Here is a 22,878-nt window from a genome sequence, read left to right as displayed (position 1 = left end):
TGGGATTTCCAGATGGCATTTGATAAGGTACCAATCCAAGGTTATTGCTGAAAATAAAAGCTCATGGTGTAGGGGGTAACATATTCACATGGATAGGAGATTGATTGGCTGGCAGAAAACAGTATGCATCAATTGGTCTTTTTCTGATTGACAGGATGTGACAAGATGCAGCCAGTTTGCGCCATGTTTGGCAAACAGGAGCATTTTGCCACCTTTTATGTTTAGGATATTAATGATTAATCTTAGTTGTTGTCAACTGTACAATGTAGTGCCCTGAATAAGCACAGGAGAACCATTGGAATTAATCTAAAATGAAACAATAAACTCTGCAAACTAGTCTGAATGGATTTATACTGAAGGCTCATTTTGGATGGACTCCAACCAGTTTTGGTTTCTTTTAATCAAATCAGTTCCTTAATGAGCATATGTTTACCTCGAATATTAAATAACTTGAACGTTGCTGCCAAATTTCCCATCTTCAAGTCAACCCTGTAGTATATTCCTGTCCAATCACTCTTTATTACAATAGCTCTTGTCTCTTCATTAATCTTCCTTTCTTTACTTGTGTCCTCACTTATTCCACTCCAGATTTTGTTTCTTCTTTTAATGTTCAAGATCTGGTTTAGATTATTTAATGTATAACCAGCCTCCTCTCTGTCCTGCTTTATAGCAATGAGCAAATCTGCAAGATCTGCCAAAGTGTTCAGGAAATGGAGCATTATGTCCAACTTCAGCTTGAAACTGATAATAACAGCAAACTGCGATGTGTTTTGTATCAATCAATTCCATTGCACAGGGTACACAGACCATTTAAAATGATCCAATCAGAGAATCCACTTTCTCATGGTGATAGAAATATTTACCGCAAGTTCGAGCTCACCGCAGGATTGAAATATTATCGCTCCATTCAAAGGACTTATATTTTTGTGTTCATAAGACTAATTTTGATAGTTACCTGCTTGAAGCAGTAAATATGCTGCCAGTGCTTTTTAAAATTAATTGTTTGCATTCATTTTTTGCTTCAGCACAAAACTTCCTGTTATCTCTGCCAAAGAATTGATCATTTCATCTTCATAATTTGAAAGATCTGGGACTTTCATATGGCTTTGACAGTGACTTTGTTTACAAAGTATTGTTTTTTAAGGCACTGGTCCTCTAGTAAATAAGTAAAATTCTATCTCCAACAACTGTAAATAGTAGCCTCCAACTCAAGAATGCACCTGAGCCAACACCCTGGTGTTCAAGCTCATACATGTGTGTGAATGAAGGGCAAAGATTGAGAGAGCTATTCAGTTTTACAAATAAACAAATTTTCAGCCATGTAACACCTACTGACCTATGAAATATATATTTTTTCTGGTTCCTTTTTTGCTAGATTTTGTTATCTTCTCCTGGAGGCATTGATTTTTTTTTATTTGATAGAGTCACAGCAGAAATCCATGCCATGCTGCATTTCCCAGTTGAACCTAAACAGTGAGCACGCTGCTTGACTGTAGGAGCGCTCACATCTGAGCCTGCCCTTGGGGTCACACACTTGTTGGAGTTGCAGGATAATAATCAGACCCGGACCCCTGGACTAATCTTTCCCTTGCCGAGTCCTAAAAGGGGTAAACATAAAACCTTCATCCGTGCCTTTAGGTATCTCTGGACGTGACTATCCCAATACCTTGCTGGCCAGAACCCCATCTTCCACCGACCATAAACTTGAGTTCATCCAAAATTCTGCTGCCATATCCTAACTTGCACCAAGCCCTGTTCACCCATCAGCCTTGTGTTCACTGACTTATATTGGTTCCCAGCTCAACCATACTTCAGTTGTGAAATATTCATCCTTGTTTGCAAATCCATCCTGGTCTCTCTGCTCCCTTTATCTGTAAGCTCCTCTAGCTCTTCAACCCTTCAATATCTCTGCTCCTCCAATTCTGGTCTCTTGGGCATATCCAGTTTTAATTGCACCACCATTGGCGACCATGCTTTCAGCTACCTAAGCCCCTATTTCTGAAATTCTCCCTCTACCTCTCTCAAATTTTAAGTAGCTCCTTTAAATCTCTCTCTTTGGCCAAGCTTTTGGTCATCTGACCTAATATCTCCTTCTGAGGCTTGTCTCATATTCTCGTAACGCTTCTGAGAAGCACCCTGGACATTTGAAAGCACTATATTAATGCCAGTCACTGTTAATTAGTCTAGCATTTCTGTCTTCATGTGTGTTTATTCTGCATCAGCTCAATTATTAAATTGTTTTTTAATCTTCTTGATCTTGTTTCATATCATACTTAATGTTCCATGGTTACTCTCTAAATTAAGGATTTGGATCTATGTAGTTTCTATTCCTATCAGCATTTCATATGCCTGGATCATGTTTTTTCAGACTTTTCCTATGTGAAAACAAGAGCTTAGTTTTGTAGATTGATTTGTTTCTCTTCCTGGAACTCCTTTTTTTAAGGCCTGAATAGTCTTAAGAGTTGAAATGAAACAGTTGCAGTGCTGGAGTGGAAGCAGATCCGAAGGAATTTCTACACAGTCTCTCAATTTCCTTTTTTGAAATTATGTTCTGCACCATACAACGAAAATTGTCTTATCACATCTATCATAAGACTGGCTACTCTGTGCAGAATCCCGACACAAAAGTACACATTTCCTACACTAAACGTATCCTGCATTTGCTACATATTTGGGGCTTGATTTGTGGGCCCTGCTGGGGCTGGGATCAAAGGCAATTGGGAGCAAAGTTAGCTCCGTCAGCCGGTGTGTCAGTTCCCCAGCTCCAACCTTCCACCAGACTATTTTTTTGTGGATTAGTCTTCATATTAACTGTATATTTTCAATGATTATTAATCATATCCAAATAATTTTGCTTCTCCAACTTTGGTGCTGGGACTCACTTCCTTATTTAAATGTTTTGTGTTGTCTTCCAATATTCATTGCTTTACATTTACATTCAAATCCATATGTCCTTCCTAAAAACATCACTTAATTAATTGGAATCTCTTTAAATGAATGCTGTCGGTCTCTCTAATGGCCACTTTGGTTGGTGGGATCTTTGTGAGAGAGGTTGGGAAATATCATTGTAGCTTTATGTTTCCAATAGGCCTGTAAACAGCAGCGGCCTCATTAAAATTTGGAGATTTTAGAGGCAAAAAAGTTCCATGCTATCAAATGCTTCCTTCTGGTAACATTCTTCTGTTGGGAAATGATCGAGTGGTCTCGTCAATGGGCACCATGAAGCACATTGAGACTTTTGAGACTATGGCACTGCATGAATGCAAGGCACTTTTTATGTGACATATTTTAGAATTTAACAAGACTAACAAGCTTCTTGATATTGAGGGAGAGAAAATCTGTGGGGAAAGTTAACCACTTCCTGTGCACTGTGTTTGGGAGTGATCATGGAGGAATTGCAAAACAGTAATTCCCAGCTGCACTGTGAGGTGGAACACAATTGTTAAGTTGGACATCATTTTCAGAGCAGGTATTGTGATACTGATCTCATCTAATTAGCCACAAAGATGCAAAGTATTCTGGTCCACTTCTAGAGAGAGAGAATTGGAAAGCAGTGAAGTTATGTTAAACTTCCATAGAACCTTACTGAGACTACACTTGGAGTACTATGCATAGTTCTGGTCTCCATATTATAGAAAGGATATAAAGATACTGGAGAAGATTCAAAAAAAGCTTTACATGGATAATACTAGAACTGACGGCTTATAACCATCAGGAAAGACTGCACAGGCTAACGTGGTATTTCACAGTCTGCTGTCACCAATGTAGACCTCAAGGGATCTGTCTCCATGCTAAGAAAGATATTAAGACTAACGAGAGTTCTGGTCGAACACAAGTATCTGAAGTTTATTTCTAGCAACAACTATATGAACTGGCCTGGGTCCTAGCAGTTACATAGGCTGATAACTTGACCACAAGCCTGACTCATAAGATGTACACAGAATCATGCTGATATAGGGTCATAGGCATTAGTGAGCATTTGCAGTAGAGAGCACAGGCAATAGTAAGTATCTAACATGGTACTTTCATACTTCAGCCTCACATGTGGTGATGTCACAGCAATGTCACTTTGCAGCTTCTAAAAATACATGTCATTGTCTGCATTGGTATGCATACAATATCACAACACAGACTGGGGCTCTTTCTCCAGAAGAGAAGAGAAGCAGCTGGCAAATGTTTACAATGATCAAATAGTTTGATAGTGTAGATGTAAATAAGTTATTTCCAGGGTGATGAGAATGTAGAACTCACTACCACATGGACTGCTTTAGGAACTTGGGGCAGGATTTTGCCCCTGGTGGGAGCAGGCAGGGGTGGTCGAGCAGCTGACTACACCCCGCAATAGGCTCCTCTCCGTGATTCCACGCGGGCGGGCCAATTAAGGCCCACTCTGCATGGATTGCAGGCGGCAACGCTGAGCACTATGGGTGCAGACAGGAAGGGGAGGGACAGCTGGGCCTAGCGCACAGTTCAGGCATGCATGTGAAAGAGTGCTTCAATCTTCCTGAGGCACACAGCTGCTGTGCCTCTATCACATGAGATGGGACGTGTTTTTAATTCAAAAATAAAGTTTTTATTTCATCTTTATTTGCTTCAGGAAATCTCATCCCGCTCGTGGCTTGGCCTTTTTGCCTACCCGCCAACCGTAAGGCTGGACAGGCAGTTAAATTTGAATTTAATTAGCTTGTTAATGGCCTTAATAGGCCTTTTAATTATCGGTGGGTGCACATCCGACTCCAGCGTGCACCCACCGAACGAAATATCGCGCGTCATTTTACACTCGGGTGTGTCAGGCACGCACCCACACACCGAGCATCAAATTCTGCCCATAGCATTGATGTATTTAAAGGAAAGCTAGATAATACATGAGGGAGAAAGGAATAGAAGGATTTGCTAATAGGATTAGATAAAAAAGAGTGACAGGAGGCTTGATTGGAGAGGTTGGGACTGTTGTTCTTGGGGAGAAGGCAGCTAAGAGGAGGTTTGATAGAGATGTTCAAAATCAGGAAGGGGCTGGACAAAGTAGATAGGGAGAAGCTGTTCCCACTCATAAAAGGATCAAGAACGAGTGGGCACAGATTTAAAGTGATTGGCAAGAGAAGCAAATATGACCTGAGAAAAAACTTTTTCACACAACGGCCAGGATATTGAGGCCGGCGAGCGGGACCCACTCACCGATGTGTAAAATGACACAGGATAGCATCGGGCAGAACTCCCAATGTTACCGCGCGTCATTTCAATTTTCAGGTCGGCGGGAGCACAACCAAACCAGCTGATCGCCTGCCAAACTGTCAACGGCCTATTGAGGCCATTTAAAAACTAATTCAACTAACTAATCCAACCTTAGGGTCAGCGGGCAGGCCAGGAGCCTCGGTGGGCTTCAGAAAGAGCATCCAAACTCATCCACGGGTGGGATGAGATTCCGTGAGGGTTTTAAAAAATTTAGCAAAAGTTTGATTAAAAGTGAGGGACATGTCCCAACACATGCGACAGTGTCACATGAGGGAACATGTCAGGGAAATTTTATTTTTGGACGTTGACCATTTTTAAATTTGGCGCCGATCTCTCTGAGGCAGCTCTTAGCCTCAGGGAAATGAGTGCGCTCTTTCACGCCGATTGGAGGCGCGGCTGTATGTGTCCGCTCCTGCACTTCCCCCCAACAGGGGGAATATTCTTCCCAACAAGTGGTTCGGGTCTGGAATGCACTGCCTGGAAGTGTGGGGGAGGCAGGTTCAATCGACGCATTCAAGAGGGAATTAGATGATTATTTGAATAGAAACAATGTGCAGGGGTATGCTAAAAAGGCAGGGCGATAGCACTAGGTCGTAATGCTCATTTGGAGAGCCGGTGCAGACACAATGGGCTGAATGGCCTCCTTCTGTGCCATTAAAATTCTGTGATTCTGTGGGGCAGAAAGACCAACACAGACCAGTTAGGCCAAATACAAATTCTAAGTAATACTATCTAACTGACAACTGCTACTAGTCATCAAAGTGACATTGGTAAGAAACCTTGGGACCTGAATAGCCCAGTTGCTAATTGCTTTAGTCAGCTGAAGCTCTGGTGAAGCCTTTGCAACATTTCATTACACCGGTTCTAACGATATAAACGCTGAATGATATCTGAAAGTGAGGGCTAGCACATAATTGCAGGATTATACAGTATTTGGAATTCTGGTACCAAAGTGCAATTGAAATGACTAACATTAGCAAGTCAGCCCAGGCCAAAAACAGACTTGCATGAAGTTCACTGGGATTTGTTTGCATTCTTTCTGAATGACAAAATTGTTTTTCCAATAAACTAAAATGCAAACTAATAAACATGGAACTGGACCAAGTTATTATTTATAACACAGACTGAGGGTTATAATCAAATGTAGTTAAATAAAATGAGGTGAAGCATCCCGTCAAGACATTCTCAAAACTGGGCCTGAGTTTTGCGCTTGTTGGATGTACGAGATCGGCGAGTCTGGGATGGGACTAGAAATGGTCCCCTGACCGCAATTTCATGCCAATTAACAGCCAGCCAGCATGAAATGCACCCAGAGAAAGGCTCAGCACTGCCAGTGGTGGGGGGGGTGGGGTGGGAAGAGGGGCAGGCGCTGATGTCGCTGCAGGTGCTGGTGAGCACTTCCACCGAGCTCTCTGAAGGCAGGCCTCCAAATAATAAAAGAAAGCACAAAAATGCAACAAAAAAATGTCCATGCAGCACAATCAAGCGCCTGAAAAAGCATGCCTCATAAAAAAATGCTGTCCCCAGATATTTCTTTTTATTTTATATCCGAATGGAGATTTAATCTTGCCCTTCGATGAGTTTTCGTCAAAAATGTAATTGGCCCATCCGCCAATCCTAAGGTTGGACAGGCCACGAAAAATCGTTAACAATCGGGCCGTTAATGAGCTTAATTACCGGCGGTATCGCTCTTCCGATTTCTGCGCACGCCCACCCAATGTCATCTGGTGCGATTTTAATGCCCATTCAGGTTGGGCACTGCACCCGCCCGTCAGACATAAAATTCTGGCCCTGGAGTAATTACCACACAGCATTTTGTGACTACAATATTTATACAATAAAAGCAGGTTATCAATTTACACCCTTGTTATCCAGTGCTAATGGGCCTCTGGCTGCTTGCAGTGAATTAGTACATATGGTAGAAGTTTGTAAGCGAATAAGGGTCAAGTGTTTTTAATTGGTTCAGCAACCAAATCAGGTCTCTTGAAGTAATATATTTTATTTGATTCCTGCAACATTTGAGCCAATGAGAAAGACATGACTTTTTTTGTGATTGAAATGCATATTTTAAAGTGTACCATGCCATACACAATACTTGTCCTGAATTACCAGTGAGTCACCTGTGGTGCCGCTCATTGAAGAAACAGGAGCGAAAATTTCCCTCTGTCCTGCACTTGGAAATTGCACGGATTAGGGGGAAAATGGAGGGAGACTTGTAAAGGCAGTCTCCAGCTCTCTTCCGCTGTGCTATCTTGTGATTTTCAGAAGTCTGCACCCATGGAAAGCGTAAGCCCAGTAAAACTATTTTAATGAGGGTGTGCTTCCAACCTCTCACCTGATCATCTGCTGAATCTATTAATTGGACGAAAGCTGATGGCCTGCTCTAAAACCCACGACAAAACAGGTAATCTGTGGGATGGGCTCTGAGCTGATGACAGGGAGGTAGGTTTTCAATTTAAATTTTACTTACCCTCCCCTTTGCAAAATGACAACACTTGGGAACTTTGGCTCTACTTTCGAATCCTTATGACCCCCCCACTCTTCCTAATATCTCCTCATTTGGCTCAGTGTCCATATTTTCATCATAGAAATTCATGGTATAGAAAGAGACCAAACCTTTGTGCCTGTATTGGTTGAAGCCTAATCCTCTTGTCCAGATCATAGTCCACAGAATTTTAAAAATTTTTTTTGATGGGATATGGGCATCGCTGGCAAGGCCAGCACTTGTTGCCTATCCCTAATTGCTCTTGAAATGTGTCCCTTATTAGGCCAAATCAGAGGGCAGTTAGGAGTCAACCACATTGCTGTGGGTCTGGAGTCACATGTAGGCCAGACCAGGTAAGGAAGGCAGATTTCCTTCCCTAAAGGACGTTTATGAACCAGATGGGTTTTTATGATAATTGAGGTTACTGAGACTAGCTTTTAATTCCAGGTTTTATTAACTGAACGTAAATTCCACCAACTGCCATGGTGAGATTTGAACCTATATGTCCCCAGAGTATTAGCCTGGGTCTCTGGATTTCTAGTCCAGTGACATTATCACTATGCCACCATCACCCCATAGAAATATGATTACATCTATATGAAGCACCATGGGATGTTTTAAAGGTGCTTTAAAAGGGCAAGTTGTTGTTGAGTGAGGGTGTTACTGTGTGACCCCCCCACCCCTCCCCATTGCATTTAAGAAACGCATGTCACAATCACGGCAATGGAAAAACCCAAAATACATATTTATGGCTGGAAAATGCTACAAATGTCAGAAAAATAGCATCACTTTCAAGAGCGGGTCCTGAATAATCGTTACCTGTGACCATTCCCCTGTAATCCAAACGTATTCACAAGGTGCGATGATGCAATTTTGCACAGAAGGAGGTCTTGTTGAATGGTTGCAGTAACTTGCTTCCATTGGCTTCTGGATGTGGTTGACACATAACACCTTGCGGTTTTGTATACCTTGACCACATGGTGCAGAGCACTAGAAACAGGAGCCAAAACACATGTAAGTACAAATGTGGGATTTCTTAACAGCTTTTGCAGATTCAATGTTGAACACAGAACCACATAAAATTTCAGGGCCACGTGCAGTCTGAATTGAATTTCGAATCCAGCATGAACAATTTTACTGATTGATTTGAGTCTATCCTGTCTCAAACTGGTTCAAGTGCAGTTAGACAAAGTGGTCACTTTGAAAATATGATATTGACCATGTGTTGCCAGACATTTTGCAAGACAACATTTACTTTAACATCTATCTTATCATAACTTTTCAAGAGCCTGCATTCCCAAAATTGAGGCAAGTCCCCATCCATGATTACTTTCCAAGTAAACTACTTCAGACATCAAAGTTACATTGCCTAAGATTGCTCCACTGTTTCTATAAAGTGCACTTATTGTCATTTTTAGTATAATGTACCCCTTTTTTGGGGTAGATTTTGTTGTCTGGAGGCTGTAATAGCTTTTTAGATGGAGTGGATATGAAAGACCTCATTCCCTTAGTAGGTCAATAACCAGGGGGCATAGGTTTGAAGTAACTTGTTGGATTAGAAAAGCATCATAAAACAAAATTTGACACTGAGCTACACAAGAAAATATTGGGCAGGTGGGGGTATTGCTCATCCCCCATTGCAAGAGACATCCTTGCAGCCGACACACCTAAAAGGCCATTGCCTAGCTATAGCATGTTGCTGGTGGGCTGACAGGCCAAGAGTGAGATTTCTGACCCTTGGTGGGAGGAAGTGCCCTTGAGAGTTGCTAGCCAATCTGATTGATTACCACAACAAAAATAAAAATACCTGGAAAAACTCAGCAGGTCTGGCAGCATCTGCGGAGAGGAACATAGTTAATGTTTCGAGTCCGTGAAGCTCAACGCAAACTGGAGGAACAGCACCTCATCTTCCAACTAGGCACTTTACAGCCTTCCGGACTGAATATTGAGTTCAACAATTTTAGATCATGAACTCTCTCCCCCATCCCCACCCCCTTTCCGATCCCTCCCCCCTTTTTTTCCAATAATTTATATAGATTTTTCTTTTCCCACTATTTCCATTATTTTTAAATGTATTTCCATCCATTGTTTTATCTCTAGCTTTTAGCCTATTTCGTTCCCTTTCCCCCATCCCACCCCCACTAGGGCTATCTGTACCTTGCTTGTCCTGCTTTCTACCCTGAATTAGCACATTCCTTAGATAATATCACCACCTTCAACAACTCTTTGTCCTTTTGTCTGTGACATCTTTTGGCAATCTCCACCTATCACTGGCCCTCTATCCAGCTCTACCCCACCCCCCTCCCGCTTCCGCAAACCAGATTATATTTCACCTCTCTTCTATTTTTACTTGGTTCTGTTGAAGAGTCATACGGACTCGAAACAATAACTGTGCTCCTCTCCGCAGATGCTGCCAGACCTGCTGAGTTTTTCCAGGTATTTTTATTTTTGTTGATTGATTACTACTCAAACTCTATAGTGGGTGCTGCTGGCACTGTAAGCAGGCCCATGAAGGAGACAGCTATGGGGCCTGGATCCAGTTAGGTTAGGGGGTCTTGGATGGGAGGGATCAGGCAGCCTATGGAAGGTGGGGGAGTAGGAGGACATGGTTTGGTGGCCAGCCTGCAGGAACAAGGTGGGGGGTAACATCTTGGGGGGCTGCCCATAATGCACAAGAGGCACTCCCTGAATGCTGTGACTCCCCGCTTCCATCACACCTTTACAAAAATGTTTCTTAAAAAACAACCTGCCCAAGGGGGCTGTAAAATGCAGTCCATTGGGTCAGATGGCCAAAACCTTGGTCAAAGGGGTAAGTTTGAAGAATTAAAACCAGAAAATGCTGGAAAAGCTCAGCAAGACTGGCAGCATTTGTGGAGAGAGAAAAAGAGTTAACATTTCGAGTCCGTATGACTCTTCTTCAGAGCTAAAAGTAAGTAGAAAAGTAATGGATTTTATACTGTTTAAGATGGGGTGGAGCAGGTGGAGCAAAATAGAAGTCAGGGATAGGTGGGAGCTCAGGAAAAATTTGACAAAGATGTCATTGACACAAGGTAAAGGGAATGTTAATGGTAGTGTTAAAGACCTCACCCATTCCCCTCCCTTCCAGAATCATGATATGGTCCCTCATGTCCTCACTTTTTACCCCACCAGCCTCTGCATTCAAAGGATCATCCTCTGCCACTTCTGCCAAATCCCGCATGATGTCACCACCAAACACATCTTTCCCTCTCCCCCGCTGTCAGCATTCTGTAGGGACCATTCCTTCCATGACACCCTGGTCCACTCCTCCATCACCCCCAACTCCTCATCCCCTTCCCACAGCACCTTCCCATGTAATCACAGAAGGTGCAACACATGCCCCTTTACCTCCTCCCTCCTTACTGTCCAAGGTCCCGAACACTCCTTTCGGGTGAAGCTGCACTTCGCTTGCACCTACTTCAATTTGGTCCACTGTATTTGCCGCTCCCAATGTGGTCTCCTCTACACTGGGGAGACTAAACGCACACTGGGTGACCACTTTGGAGAACACATTCGATCAGTCCGCAAGCATGACCCAGGCCTCCCTGTCGCTTGACATTTCAACTCACCATCTTGCTCTCATGCCCACATGTTTGACCTTGGCCTGCTGCATTGTTCCAGTGCAGCCCAACGCAAACTGGAGGAACCGCACCCCATCCTCTGATTAGGCACTTTACAGCCTTCCATTGAGTTCAACAACTTCAGACATGAACTCTCTCCTCCATTTTTAATTTTTTTTATTTATTCTTCTTTTAAACTTATATTTATATCCTTTTTCTCCAACCAGCCCCACCCATCCTCCACACACACACACACGCAGGACCATCTGTTAGTTGTCTCTATATTATGCTTTCACAGAGTGCTAACCCTTGTTCTGCTATTAACACGTTCTGTTATTTTACCTTTATGCAACTATCTGTGACTCCTTTAGTCTTTAACACTACCATTAGCATTCCCTTTGTCCTGTGTCCATGACATCTTTGTCAAGTTTCTCCTTAGCTCCCACCTATCCTATTTTGTCTGCTCCAGCCCCTCTTAAACAGTATAACATCCATCACATTTCCACTTCTCTTTAGCTCTGAAGAAGAGTCATATGGATTCAAAACGTTAATTCTGTTTCTCTCTCCAGAGATGCTTCCAGGCCTGCTGAGTTTTTCCAGCATTTTAAGTTCTTATTTCAGATTTCCAGTTATCTGTAGTATTTTGTTTTTATCTTAAGTTTGAAGATTTGTCTTAAAGGAGGAAAGTGATGTAGAGAGAGTTACACAGGGAATTTCAGAGCTTATGGTCTTGACAGCTGAAGGTGTGGCCACCAATGATGGAGTCATTAAAATCGGGGATGCCCAGCGGGTCAAATAAGAGGAATGCAGATATCTCGGAGAGTTGCGGGACTGCAGAAGTTTACAGGGATAGTGAGGGGAAAGGATTGGTGGGATTAGAAAACAAGGAAGAGAATTTTAATTTTAAATAACAAAGTAAGTCAGTGAGTTCAGCGGGGATAGGTGCTCAGGACTTGGTGTGAGTTAAGACACGAGCAGCAAAGTTTTGGATAGCTTCAAGGTTACGAAGGGTAGAATGTGGGAGATCAGCCAGAAGTGCATTGGAATAGTCAAGCCTAGAGGTAACAAAGGCATAGATATGGATTTCAGCAGCAGATGAGCTGAGACTAGGGCAAAGTCGGGCGAGGTTATGGAGGTAAATATAGGTGGTCTCAGAGATGGCGTGAATGGTGGAAGCTCATCCGGGTCCAAATGTGACATTGACTTTGCAAACAGGCTGGTCTAGTCTGACTGTTGCCAGAGGGATGAAGTCGGTAGCAAGGGACAGGAGTTTGGAGTGGGGACCAAAGACAATGGCTTCAGTTTTCCCAATATTTCCTAGAGATAACGGGCAGAATTTTCTGGCTGACATGTGGGTGGTGGAGCCTGCAAGTCAGCACTTAAAATGTGGTGTCCCGATGTCAGTGCGCAGCATCGCGATGTTTAGCTGGGCGGGCGCTATGAAGGGTGATGCGCACCCGCCATTAACTAAAGGCCTTGTTAAGGCCCTTAACTTACCAATCGTCGACGATTTTGAGGAGCTCGTGTGATCTTCACCTCGACTCATGGGCCCAACGGGCAGGCGGGTAACTGATTTTTTTAACAAACCTCATTCACGGGCGGGATATGTGGGCTCAGAGGGGGTTGTTCATGTTTTTTCTGAAGAATTTAATGCAGAAAGTGTTTTAAACTTGCCTGTGTGATTGTTCAGATCGATTTCCAACAGCTTTCTCTGTACTTTGAAGCTTCTCCTCACCAGTCTCCAGACAGGAATCTTTATCGGGCCTGCAGCTTTCCAGAGGCCTCCATTTAGCCTGGGGGTATGGGTTCTGACATCTCCACTGGAGGCAGCTCCTCTGAGGAGGAAGGGAGGGATAGAATAAGGAGGAGGCCAGGAGTGGACAATCAGCCTCCAGGGGAGCCACCTTTGGGAGGACAGGTGCAGGCACAAGGGGGATAGGGCCAAGAGGAAGGGGCCGCAGAAGATGCCACTATCCTGCTGCCAGGGTTTACAGGCGGCGAAGCAGCTACCTCAATATGTCTGAGGTCCAGTGCTGAAGGAGGCTCCGACTGTCAAGGGAGACAGTCAACTATATCTGTCAGATGATTGGCCCTGAGATCTCCCCTAACTGTGTGGGTGGACACCCCATGCCAGTGGCACTAAAGGTCACAGCTGCCCTTAATTTCTATGTCTCCGGCTCTTTCCAGGGCTCCGTGGGTGATCTTTGCGGAGTCTCCCAATCAGCTGTCCACACTTGTGTCAAGCAGGTTACAGACGCTCTGTTCAGACGGGCATTGACCTTCATACACAACCGCTGGGACCAGGCAAGTCAGACACAGGGAGCCAGAGGCTTTGCGGCCATTGCTGGCTTCCCCCATGTCCAGGGTGCTATAGACTGTACACATGTGGCCATCAAGGCGCCAGCAGGTGAGCCCGGTGCCTTCATCAACAGGAAGGGCTTCCACTCCATGAACGTGCAGATAGTGTGTGATCACAGGATGCTGATTCTACAAGTCTGTGCAAGGTACCCAGGCAGCTCCCACGACACCTACATCCTCAGACACTCCCAGGTGCCGGGGCTCTTCAGTGCTCCAGGATGGATGGCTGCTGGGTGACAAGGGCTATGCCCTCAGAAGGTGGCTCATGACACCTCTCCACCACCCAAGAACAGAAGCTGAGTAGCGGTACAATAGGAGCCACGGCACCACAAGGGCTGTGGTGGAGAGAACCATCGGTCTTCTCAAGGTGCACTTCCGTTGCCTGGACCACTCAGGGGGCGCACTCCAGTACCCCCCAGATCGTGTCTCTCTGTTAGTGGTATCATGCTGCAGGCTGCACAATCTTGCACTGGAAAGGGGGATGCAGTTGACGATGAAGACCTTGACACCCTGGATGAGGCTGCACATGATGAATCCAGCAGTGGCTCAGAGGACAAGGAAGCACAGGGCGATGATGAGGGGCAGCACGCTGACCCGCTACTACACCAAGGAGGCAGGGACACCCGGGACACTTTAATCCAAAGAACCTTCAGCTAGCTCCACACACATGGATCAGCAGGACCAGCATTGCCTGGCGCTTCCACACGTGGCATTTAGGTGCCACATCTTCCACCTCATCAGCTGCAACTAAGGGCTTAGTACAGAAACATCAATGTCCACCCAAACACTCATGATATGTCTGTGAAACATACAAATGCAGCACAAAGGAAACACCCTCAGCCATGGTCAGAAATGTGGACTTTATTCAGTCCAAAATAAAACACAAGCATCGCTCAGACATACAAAGTGATATATTCCCTAATCTAAGGCCAACACAAAATCACCAGTGACAAACCCGTGGAGTGTCTAACGTGCCTTATGCTTATGTTTTCAGGTGCTGCATCTTGGTGCTGCCCCCTCGCTGGGAGTGGTATCTGAGCCAGCTGCTGACTCTGCTGTCCTGTTGGCCTTGATGACCTTGGTGGGCGTCCTCTGGCCCGTGGAGCCTGTGCTGGCCCCACCTGGGAGGGAGTGACCAGTTCCAGAACTGGCACCTCCCCAGTCATCGCAGTCTCACCAGGTGCTACGGTCACTGGCAGAGGGACGGAGGAGCTGCTGCCCTCATCCAGAGTGCCCTGAGAGGAGCTCACAGAGAACAGGCCGCTGTTGAGCTGACGTGAGGTCACATTGGACCTCCCTGCTCACCTTGGATGGATGGGCACCGAGTGGCGACACTTGGTGCCCAGAACATCTCCCACATTGGGAATGACCACCCGTGGCCATTAGCGCTGTGAGGGCTGCAGGTCAGAGGATAACCCAATCAGATGATTCTCAATCTGACTGAAGCCCCTCTCCACGAGAGTCACCAATCTCTCTGTGGAGGAAGCCTGAAGCTCTGTCCTGAGGTTCATGCCATCACTGACACTCTGCCTGGACTCCTCCACCACAGAGACCAACTGAAGCACACCCTCATGCAACCCTGCCAGATGCTCCTGTGCATCCTGCCGCATGTCCTGCAGCTGCTGCATTGGTGACACCTCCAGAGGCATCATCAGTGCTGGACTCAGCATGTGCCTGGTCCCCTGCTGTCCTCTGGCTGTTGGAGCCATCGGCACTCTCTGTCCATGCCATCTCCTCCAGCGATTGTGAAGTGCCCTCTCCACTGTGACCCAGGACAACATTATATTCCCCACCGAAGTGTTTGTGTCTGCGCTGGTGCCTGGCTGGGTGAAATGATGTGATACAAGTTGCAAGTGACGCCCCTCAGGTGTGGAGGGGGGGGCTCCGGATGTGTTGGGGGCGACCATGTAGTGGTGATGCTGAAATTAACAACAAGGACAGTGCATCAGTTAGCGTTCAGTCAGTAACACCTTTCATCCCTTCCCCGCACCCCCCCCCAGCCTCATAAGTCACTCAACCTTCAAGAACCTAAGGAGACGAACATTGGAGGGTGGAAAAGAGTCAAGACAAGGCCCAAACATTACAGGCGCATACAGACAGGCTGGTCAGATGGCCAAAGGAATGCCACATGGAATGTTATGTGGATAAGTGTGAGGTTAAGCCCTTGGGCAAGACAAGCAAGGTATGGGAATACAGGAGAAATGGTAGGACCGTGGAAAGTAAGGACGATTACAGGGATCTTGCTGGGCAGACCCATTAAGGTGTAGAACAGGAACATTTAACGTTTAACAAGGTAAAAGCCAGACTTACCTTTATTAGCCGAGGAATAGAATGTAGGAAAAGGGAGGTCATGTCGCAAGTGCAGAAAATGCTGTCGAGGCCACATCTACACTTCTGCGTTCAGTTGTGAGCTGCGCTTCATGGGAGGGATGGCATTGGAGTGGGGAGAGTGCAGAGGTTCCTGACCTGGATGCATGCTGGTCTGGAGAGTTGGAGTTATGAGGAAACATTGCAAACACTTGCGACATTTGCCGTGGAGCACAGGAGATTGAGAGGTCACATTATTGGCCTTCATACCGTTATGAGGGGCATAGACCAGGTGGATAGAATACAACATTCCCCCTTGGCGCAGGGATGACTAACGTGGTGGCATTTATTTAAGTTGAGTGCCATGAGGTTGGCAGGTGAGGTGCTGAGGACCTTTTGGACAGAGTAATGTGGGACACACTGGCTGAAAGGGTGGTGGAGGTACAAACCCTCCTAAGATGCAAAACGTATTTGGCTGTGCAGCAGTGATGCCAGGGCATGTTAGGCCATGGGGATAGTGGTCACAAATGGGATAAGGCGACTTTGGAAAGTGCTAGAGATGCGCATCCTCAAGGGGCCGAGGGACCTTTGTGTATGACCCACACGTCTGACTGTATCAGTCTGTGAATGAGCAGTGTTGCTGCATTAATGATTGCAGCAACCATCAGTGCTTTGGATGGTGGGGAGACAGAGTGGATGGGACTGAGGACCTCAAATACCTGCCCGCTGGACCCCAGCATCACCGAGACCTGCTGCCCTGGCCGCCTGCCTCCTCCCCAGCTCCATGGCCTGTTCCTCGAAGGTGATGAGGTGCTGCAGCACGGTGTGTCCATCACCAGTCCTACGGCACTCCCTCATATTGTTCTCGGTTTTCGCTTGCAGAACAGAGTAGAGGATTTATTGGGGCTGCTCGCTCATGTACTCTGCATGCGCACACCGCACCCCAACCACAGTGGCCCATCTGAGGCCTCCAGCGGCTCCTGTCCACACTACTGGTGATCAGTCCCCAGAAGATAGTACGGCTGCTCCCAACCCCCTCCCAATGGACACATTCGGCGTCCATCACTTTGAATAACACACGGGTCTTAGCGCCCATGGCAAGGAGGCACAACTAGGTGCGGCGCTGATGCCAACAGATGGCTCTTGGCCACGACACCTTGAGGCTCCCCTGCCACCATCTCATCACCATCAATAAGACATGTGTTGGAGTTCTGAGTATGTGTCGAGCTGCCTCCCCTGCAGGTTGGCCCCAGACTACTCAAATGCCACAAACACCAACATTTGCTGTGGGGAGAACCCATCTTCTCCTCAACCACTAAGGTTGATGTAAGCCTGGTCACCATCTGTTTGCCCACCCAGCGAGCACCAAATACCCAATGCAGTAACGACACTAAGACATGGGGGGTGGGGAGGGGGCTCAAAGGCCAAGGCTACCTGCTGGGTCAGATGGCCAAGGCTGACATGGTCCTCACCCTTCCAGAGCGCAGCAAATCATTGAAGCGCTTGCGGCACTGGGTTCCGGTGCACCGCACATCGTCATGGGCGCTTACAGCCTCCCCCACCTCCTGCCACGTCTGCCTGGTGATGTGGGGGGGGGGGGCCTCCTCCTCCCATCCTCTGGATACAAAATATCCTGATGGTTGGACACCTCTTCCAGGGGGGCAGCAAGGCAGGTGTCATAGAACCGAGGGGCACAGTGACCCCCCCCACCTCCACCACTGGCCTACCCTGCAGCCTGCCCCCCTCCTCCTCCTCTGCCCTCAAATCATGTCCTTCCCTATGAGCGGCCATGGTGAACAGCCTAAAGGAGGCTGCCTGGCTGCTCTTTATACAGACAGCTGGTTCCCCATTCGAACCGGCGGTCTGAACACACCCGCCAATGATTTGATTTTCCCTCTGTACACAGGAGTCGCTAACCCGCTGGGCGGGTCTTAATTGGCCCACCCGTGCAAAACGGCGGCGCGGCCCGTTTCGGCAGCAGCTCCCCCCCTTCAAGCGCAAAACTCAGCCCAGTGATTCCAGACAAGGGTCATGAGGACTCGAAACATCAACTCTTTTCTTCTCCGCCGATGCTGCCAGACCTGCTGAGTGTTTCCAGGTAATTCTGTTTTTTGTTTTGAGCTGTTAATATGGTTCTGTGGCCATTCAACCACTTTCAATTTCAGTTCAATTTTGTGCAAGAATCATTGGGAAATCCTCAAGAAAACGTGGGATTATTTTCAATTGAGATTCAACCCTGTTGAAGGTTGGTGCTCACTGCCCCATGACACAATAATCACGAGCATACATACTGTGTACTTTTCTAAAATGCACACTGCCTAATATTCCTACCATCTGCAGCACATTAACTCTGTATAAAATTACATAATAGGTTGAGTTCAAAATGCCTCTGAATATTCTTTCCACCAAATCTCTCGTTACTCGGCAGAATTCCTTCACAGTTTGACATCTAAATCTATACCACAGTAATTAGCATCAACAGTAAAAATTGTATAGTGATTGAGGGAGCATAGTGAATCTACCTGCAATGGACCATAAATATAAAACTGCTTTATACCGGCTGTCAGTCTTCAGCTCTAATTGCACTTAGTAAATCATCTGGGACATGTACAAGATTTCCAACATGGGTTTAAGAAGTCCTATTAATACTACGCATCTGAGAGAAAAAAAAATCTCTTTCATTAGGTTTCAAGGATGCTGGAAGAGATTTGAATTACAAACTACGATGTTCAGTCTGCAAACACGTACGTATTGCATCTGATGAACTAATCAATGCACTCATCATTTCAAATTAACAAGCCTGCAGAAACTGTTACAGTTTAATTGGTCTTATCTTAATTAAAAATGAGAACTGTGGTCCACACAGTTTTCATCACAATGTAAACAGGAGTCCACGGGGGTCTCCTATGTAGAGTATTGCTTGGTAAATAAAAAAAAAACTCTGTATAGAGGTCTGCATTCAGTGCTTTCTCTGCAAAATGGAACATTCAGCCAGTGATACAGAGATAAGTAGATTTCTTAGGCAGTGGATCTGATTTGTACAGAGGTGGGAATAAGTTGAAAAACATGTGGAAAGATGGAGATTTCCACATCACTGGCTGGACATCCAGATTGTTTTTTGTGTTACAATCAATAAGAACAGAATATATATCAAAGGGAAAGGGCCATTTAATAACAGGAGAAAGAGAAGTACTTGTATGTATCACCTCATTATGTTAGAATGTCCCAATGTATTTGACAGAATTAATTACTTTTTTTTTGAGTGCAATGATATATTTAGTCCATTTAGCTTGCCCTGTTATTTAGGTACTCTTTCAAGATCTGTGCTGACAATTTTTCATATTCCTCTGATCTCAAACTTAGATCTCTGTACTCCCTGCTGAATCAAGAATCTGTCTAAAGAGTACCATACTTCAATTGAACCAGCAACTCACTGTGCTAGGTGACAGGTTCCTCTACAAGTTGACAAGTTTACATATTAAGCTAAGGAATGGGGTTCTTAAAAGGGAGGATCATTACAGAGTGATAAAATCTCTAGGATACCTGGTTTGCTGTTCCCTCCCTTTTTAAACAAAGGTGTAAACTGCTCCCTTCTCCAGTTCAACAGTACAATTTCTATATTCAAGAAGGGTTGAAAAAGTGTCTTTGATCAGATTTCTTCTCACAATTTAGGATGAATTCTACAGCGTCCTGTGATTTAGTTACATTATGTTCTTCCAATTCTTTCAGAACTAACTCCTTATCCACGGTTATCACAAATAATTCAACTTGACCTTTTGCCAGTCCACCCATCCTTATCTTTAATTCTTCTTTCTCCCTTCCTATTTTTACAATGAACCTAAATACGTTGTGGGCGCTACTTTCCAATTGTTCCCCAATCATATATTTGCTAATTGTCCATCTTTTTGTCTTGGAACTAAATTAAGCAATGTTTCTCTTCATGTTGCACTCGAAACATTCCATTTTAGAAAGTGTTCTTGGATACATTTTACAACACATTCCCAACTTAACCACATAAATTTCCTTTATCCTTGTCTATGCAGAGGTAATTCAAATTATTCCATTCCATTTCCCTATTACTCTCACATATCTCTCTGAACTGTCAGTAGATTTTATCTTCCATCTCATCTCCACTATTTGCTGGCCTGTAATGTACACCGAGAATTGTACCATTTGCCTTCCTATTTCCAACTCTATCCATCAGGTTAAAAGCAAAAAACTGCGGATGCTGGAAATCCAAAACAAAAACAAAAATACCTGGAAAAACTCAGCAGGTCTGGCAGCATCTGCGGAGAGGAACACAGTTAACGTTTCGAGTCTGTATGACCCTTCAACTGAACTAAGTAAAAATAGAAGAGATGTGAAATATAAGCTGGTTTAAGGGGGGGTGAGGTGGGACAAGTAGTGCTGGATAAAGGGCCAGTGATAGGTGGAGATAACCAAAAGATGTCACAGACAAAAGGACAAAGAGGTGTTGAAGGTGGTGATATTATCTAAGGAATGTGCTAATTAAGGGTAGAAAGCAGGACAGGCAAGTTACAGATAGCCCTAGTGGGGGTGGGGTGAGGTGAAGGAATCGAAAAAGGCTAAAAGCTAGAACGAAAACAATGGATGGAAATACATTTTTAAAAAATGGAAATAGGTGGGAAAAGAAAAATCTATATAAATTATTGGGAAAGAAGGGGGGGATCGGAAAGGGGGTGGAGATGGAGGAGAGAGTACACGATCTAAAATTGTTGAATTCAATATTCAGTCCGGAAGGCTGTAAAGTGCCTAGTCGGAAGATGAGGTGTTGTTCCTCCAGTTTGCGTTGAGCTTCACTGGAACAATGCAGCAGGCCAAGGACGGACATGTGGGCATGAGAGCAGGGTGCAGTGTTGAAATGGCAAGTAACAGGGAGGTCTGGGTCATGCTTGCGGACAGACCGAAGGTGTTCTGCAAAGCGGTCACCCAGTCTGTGTTTGGTCTCTCCAATGTAGAGGAAACTGCATTGGGAGCAACGAGTGCAGTAGGCTAAATTGAGGGAAGTGCAAGTGAAAAGCTGCTTCACTTGAAAGGAGTGTTTGGGCCCTTGGACGGTGAGGAGGGGGGAAGTAAAGGGGCAGGTGTTGCATCTTCTGCGATTGCATGGGAAGGTGCAGTAGGAGGGGGTTGAGGTGTAGGGGGTGATGGAGGAGTGGACCAGGGTGTCCCGGAGGGAATGATCCCTGTGGAATGCCACCAGGGGGAGGGGGGGTGGGTGAAGGGAAGATGTGTTTGATGGTGGCATCATGCTGGAGTTGGCGGAAATGGCGGAGGATGATCCTTTGAATGCAGAGGCTGGTGGGGTGATAAGGGAGGACAAGGGGGACCCTATCATGTTTCTGGGAGGGAGGAGAAGGCGTAAGGGCGGATGCGCGGGAGATGGGCCGGACACGGTTGAGGGCCCTGTCAACCACCATGGGTGGAAAACCTCGGTTAAGGAAGAAGGAGGACATGTCAGAGGAACTGTTTTTGAAAGTGGCATCATCAGAACAGATGCGACGGAGGTGAAGGAACTGAGAGAATGGGATGGAGTCCTTACAGGAAGCGGGGTGTGAGGAGCTATAGTCGAGGTAGCTGTGGGAGTCGGTAGGCTTGTAATGAATATTGGTGGATAGTCTATCACCAGAAATCGAGACAGAGAGATCAAGGAAGGGAAGGGAAGTGTCAGAGATGGACCATGTGAAAATGATGGAGGGGTGGAAATTGGAAGCAAAATTAATAAATTTTTCCAGCTCCAGACAAGAGCATGAAGCAGCACCCAAGTAATCATCGATGTACCGGAGAAAGTGTTGTGGGAGGGGGCCAGAGTAGAACTGGAACAAGGAATGTTCCACATACCCCATAAAGAAACAGGCATAACTGGGGCCCATGTGGGTACCCATAGCCACACCTTTTATTTGGAGGAAGTGAGAGGAGTTGAAGGAGAAATTGTTCAGTGTGAGAACAAGTTCAGCCAGACGGAGGAGACTGGTGGTGGGTGGGGATTGTTCGGGCCTCTGTTCGAGGAAGAAGCGGAGAGCCATCAGACCATCCTGGTGGGGGATGGAGGTGTAGAGGGATTGGACGTCCATGGTGAAGAGGAGACGGTTGGGCCAGGGAACTGGAAATTGTTGATATGATGTAGGGTGTCAGAGGAATCATGGATGTAGGTGGGAAGGGACTGGACAAGGGGAGTGAGAATGGAGTCAAGATAGCAAGAAATGAGTTCCGTGGGGCAGGAGCAAGCTGACATGATCGGTCTACCGGTCAGTTCTGTTTGTGGATTTTGGGTAGGAGGTAGAAGCGGGCCATCTGAGGTTGGGAGACTATCAGGTTGGAAGCTGTGGAAGGAAGATCTCCAGAGGAGATGAGGTCAGTGACAGTCCTGGAAACAATGGCTTGATGTTCAGTGGTGGGGTCATGGTCCAGGGGGAGGTAGGAGGAAGTGTCTGCGAGTTGACGCTCAGCCTCTGTGAGGTAGAGGTCAGTGCGCCAGACAACAACAGAACCACCCTTGTCAGCGGGTTTGATGACAATGTCAGGGTTGGACCTGAGAGAACGGAGTGCGGCAAGTTCAGAGAGAGACAGGTCAGAGTGGGTGAGAGGAGCAGAGAAATTGAGACGACTAATGTCGCGCCGACAGTTCTCAATGAAAAGATCAAGAGAAGGTAAGAATCCAGAGGGAGGGGTCCAGGTGGAGGGAGAATATTGGAGGTGGGTGAAAGGATCCGTTGAACTGGGAGAGGACTCCTGCCCAAAGAAGTGAGCCCGGAGACGAAGATGGCGGAAGAAGAGTTCAGTATCATGCCTAGCCCGAAATTCATTGAGGTGAGGGCGTAAGGGTATGAAACTAAGTCCTTTGCTGAGCACTGAACGTTCAGCATCGGAGAGGGGAAGGTCAGGGGGTATAGTGAA

At 45.9% G+C, this 22,878-nt stretch overlaps 1 protein-coding gene across 1 annotated transcript in view; it reads right to left on the bottom strand.

Annotated features, from left to right (window-relative positions):
• Positions 1-22,878, bottom strand: part of LOC121293232 (A disintegrin and metalloproteinase with thrombospondin motifs 20-like) — a 440,993-nt gene that overhangs the window by 36,650 nt on the left and 381,465 nt on the right. The window contains exon 31 of the mRNA XM_041216086.1: positions 8,537-8,707. Within this exon, the coding sequence (XP_041072020.1) occupies positions 8,537-8,707 (171 nt within the window). The remainder of the gene's footprint in view (positions 1-8,536; positions 8,708-22,878) is intronic.

This window comes from Carcharodon carcharias, chromosome 21 (genome assembly GCF_017639515.1).
Source record: "Carcharodon carcharias isolate sCarCar2 chromosome 21, sCarCar2.pri, whole genome shotgun sequence".
NCBI classification, from domain to species: domain Eukaryota; kingdom Metazoa; phylum Chordata; class Chondrichthyes; order Lamniformes; family Lamnidae; genus Carcharodon; species Carcharodon carcharias.
Note: the sequence above shows the minus strand (reverse complement) of the source record. Positions and strands in the feature narration are given on the sequence as shown.